Raw genomic sequence first — 3,818 nt, 5'->3', positions numbered from 1 at the left:
GTGCTCGGAATGGCATACTAGCATACTATTCATACTAGATATGATGGTGCGAAAGGCATTCTGGGATACTGAGATGCAGTATACTACAGTGTGAACGGTCGGCTGGTATTGGCATACTTATTATGCATTTAGTATGCAGTAGGCTATACAGTATATAGCCTATATGCTAGTATGCAGTATGCTAGTATGCCATTTCGAACACAGCCAGTGACAGGTCACTAACATGCAGTCCAGTAGGGTTTCATATGTTGGGTAGTGAGGACCCCTGCTGGTGACTACACTGTTATGGAACTGCGCACTGTGGAGAGACAGGAGGCCTGCTGAGAGACTTTAACTAACTGCCAACTGTACAAAGACTTCAGAGACACATCATCAGATTACAAACACCCAAAAAGATTTGGAAAATTATGACAAATGACAAAAAACTGCCATATCTGCTGGGTGAAGTACAACAATGTGCAAGCACAGCAGTAAGATCTGTGAACTGTTGTGACAGTTAAAGGACGTCCAATGGAACACAACCCCCGTAAAGAAGGTAAATAAGTATATCTGCACTATTTGCACCATGCTGATCTCTGTAGCCTACATAAAGTTTATACATTTATTTGTATCCATCTTTTTTTTTTAAACTGCAATGTCCATGATTTGTTATCTTTACTTATCTTTATTTAGCTGTCAACTATTACACAGCTCTGTTAAATAATGTATTTATTATAGTCGTACATTACACTCTTTTTTGTTTGTTTTTTACCTTCACACTGCCTTGGCAATGTAAACCAAACTATGTTTCCCATGCCAATAAAGCCCTTTAAATGTAATTGAATGTAAATGGACTCACAGCGCGATGTCGTCCTTGGACAGGGTGGGGGTTCTGCCCTGGGCCGGCTGAGGTGGTTCCCATTCTCTCGCCTGTTTCTGGCTCCTTGAAATAAGATTAACATTATAGCCTCAATATACTGTATATCATCTCGATATATGACCCTAAATGAACTCAATGAATTATTAGCAGTCAGTTTCACACCCACCTGATTCGTGGACCCGTTAGCACTCGGGCAGGTGAGCGTTTCTCGGGATTATTGATGTCCGGTAAGAAGTTCGGCATAATAACTATAACAAATATACCAAATGTGCCTTTTCAGTTGAACACGTAGTCGACAGCTGAAGTTGAACTCACATTCACGTTCTACAGTTTGTCAGATGAATGAGATCTTGAAAAAGTCCACTTGCAAAAGTCAACAGTTGTCATTCAAACTTTCTTTGATTTGTACAATGAATGTTTACTTTAAATTATCTTCTCGATAAATCGATTTGTCCTCGGATTAGATGTGTAACACAACATACCAACAACAATATACTGAAGCAGAGTGATTAGAGGGACAGAGTCTAAAAAGTTGGATAAACTTCCATCATCAAAACTTCTTCCTCTGCTTGTCCGTTTAGGGAGCGAAAGAACGCTGTCGCCATAGCAACGCCTCCGGAAACCTGTATTTAACTGCCATAAATATTACTTATGTCATTTTTTGTTATCATTCATTTTACTTGAAATTCTCATTTTAGTTGATGTTACATAATATAATAACATGGATTTTATTTGATGGATTTTATTTGCTGTGTTCACTATGTAATGCTGTCGTCATAGCAACGCTTCCGGAAACCCAGGCTGTAGTAAGTTCCAAGCCGAAGGACGCATCCAGTTATTGATCTTTATTGGTTCTCTACAAAACATCAAAACATTTCATACAGATCAGGTACAGTAGATAGGCTATTTTCACCTGTATGGTGTGAATGTTAGTAGGCCTACCCCCACCAGTGTGCACTGTAGGGAAAGAAAATGATGTACATTAAGCTTTACATCAGGGTGCACCTAATGCCATGGTTACCATTTGCTGTGTATTTCCTGTCAGGAAGCAGATTAGGGAGTTTTACCGGACGCGAATGTGCGAAACCTAGGATGGTAGGGGAAGGCAGGGCAATACCGCTACCTGATTGGTTGGCGAAGCACTCTTCGCAAATTCGCTTACGGGACACCAAAAGTACACTGCCCAGAGTTGATAGAGACATCACAGAGTGAGCCCTGTCAAAATGTCCCTCCATGTATCGAAACATAGGTAATGAATAATTATCAGTGCTGTTTTCATGTTTGTGATTGCAATTTCATATAATGGTCTGTTAATATGCTATTACAAAAAATGTGTGTTTATTATGTTCCAGAACAGTTTAGTGTTTTACGGACCCTGAGGAAATAAAAAATGTTGTTCCCCACATTCTCATAGCTGTGTAAGATCTGCTGATTATGAATAGATATGGGGCTTTTTAATACATATGTTTTATTACTTCAGGGTCCGAGAGGACATGTAAACATACAGATGCCTCTGGAGAACCGTGTGCTCATGTATTAAAAGTGACAATGATTTGATTTATGATTGTTAGTTTGTCCAATTACTTTTGGTCCCTTAAAAAGGGGGAGGCAATGTAGAAACTGTTGTAATTCCTACACTGTTCACCTGATTTGGATGTAAATACCATCACATTAAAGCTGAAAGTTGCACTTAAAGCACATCTTGATTGTTTTATTTCAAGTCCATTGTGGTGCTGTACAGAGCCCAAATTATGAAAGATCTCTCAGTTCCAAATACAATGGGGGAAATAAGTATTGAACATATCAATATTTTGTCCAGTAAATGTATTTCCATTTAGCCTATTCAAGTGAAGTTTGCACCAGACTTTGGTATTAACTCAAACAATCCAGACAAAAAATCAAAACATAACCATAACTAATTAGGAGGCAACTTTACCTCCATTCTGTTCTAATTAATGTCAGCTGGGTTAGAATATATGTGACCGCGTGTGTGTGTGTGTGTGTGTGTGTGTGTGTGTGTGTGTTAGTATCAGTGGGTATGTTTATAGAGAGCTGTGTGAATGGTGGTGATGTCACATCAGAAGCAAATGCAGATTGTTATTAGATTGACGCTGGTGAAATGAACAACAGACAAGTTGATGTAATGAAACTGGATCTGAGAACTCTTAGTTCAAAGAGACCAAACCTCTACTGAAGTGGTGTGATATTCATGTGTGGAGCTGCTCTTCATTTCAGTCAAATTAGTCTCTTCTGGTTAATCCCGTCCCAGATGTAAGTGGCTGGCTCTGAAGGAAACCAGTGTGTCTAGAGGAGGAAGACCAAGACCTTGTTGTCACCACCATTAATATGAGAGAGTTCCCATGGCTAGATGACTCACCTCCGTGGGAGAGGAGACCCAGGTCCACACCCTGTTGGTCCTATCAGGGCTGTTTCTGTAGGACCTTTACACATCATTGATGTCAACAGTTTCAACATTAAACATATTTTGACATAATAGGGCCGGTTTCACAGACAAGCCATAAGCCTAGTCCTGGACTAAATCACACTTTCAATGTCAAATGTCAAACTGCTTTTTAGTCTAGGATTAGGCTTCAGCAGGAGGCTCAGCGAGTAGAGCCGGCGGCTAATGATCACAGTCGGCAGTTTGGTGGTTCGAACCCCGACTGGCCATGTGTGGAAGTGTCCTTGAGCAAGGCACTGAAGCCCTAATTGCTCCAGGGTCGCTGTCTATGGCCGACCCCTTGCCTAGAGCATAAAATACCAAATTCCAACAATTGACTGACAAGTTGATTGCAAGGCAATAAAACAACCCTCATGGACACCTGTTGTTGATCGAGGTGTTATCGCGATGTTGACTTTTGGCTGACCCGATCGAGGTGTTATCGTGATAACACTCTGCGGTCACCGAGATTGGACTTCCCCCAAGAACATTGGACATGCACCCCCTCCGCACCCCATC

The 3,818-nt window shown here is 40.8% G+C and overlaps 1 protein-coding gene across 1 annotated transcript in view; it reads right to left on the bottom strand.

The window, feature by feature from the left end:
• Nucleotides 1-1,102, bottom strand: part of ttc29 (tetratricopeptide repeat domain 29) — a gene marked incomplete at both ends in the record, with an annotated part of 6,587 nt that extends 5,485 nt beyond the window's left edge. The window contains 2 exons of the mRNA XM_080544041.1: nucleotides 839-922; nucleotides 1,026-1,102. Of these exons, the coding sequence (XP_080400167.1) occupies nucleotides 839-922; nucleotides 1,026-1,102 (161 nt within the window). The remainder of the gene's footprint in view (nucleotides 1-838; nucleotides 923-1,025) is intronic.
• Nucleotides 1,103-3,818: the final 2,716 nt, after the last annotated feature.

Source organism: Nansenia antarctica, assembly GCF_963989245.1.
Source record: "Nansenia antarctica genome assembly, chromosome: 13".
Taxonomy (NCBI): domain Eukaryota; kingdom Metazoa; phylum Chordata; class Actinopteri; order Argentiniformes; family Microstomatidae; genus Nansenia; species Nansenia antarctica.
The sequence above is the reverse complement of the archived record's forward strand: the minus strand, read 5'-3'. Positions and strand labels throughout refer to the sequence as shown.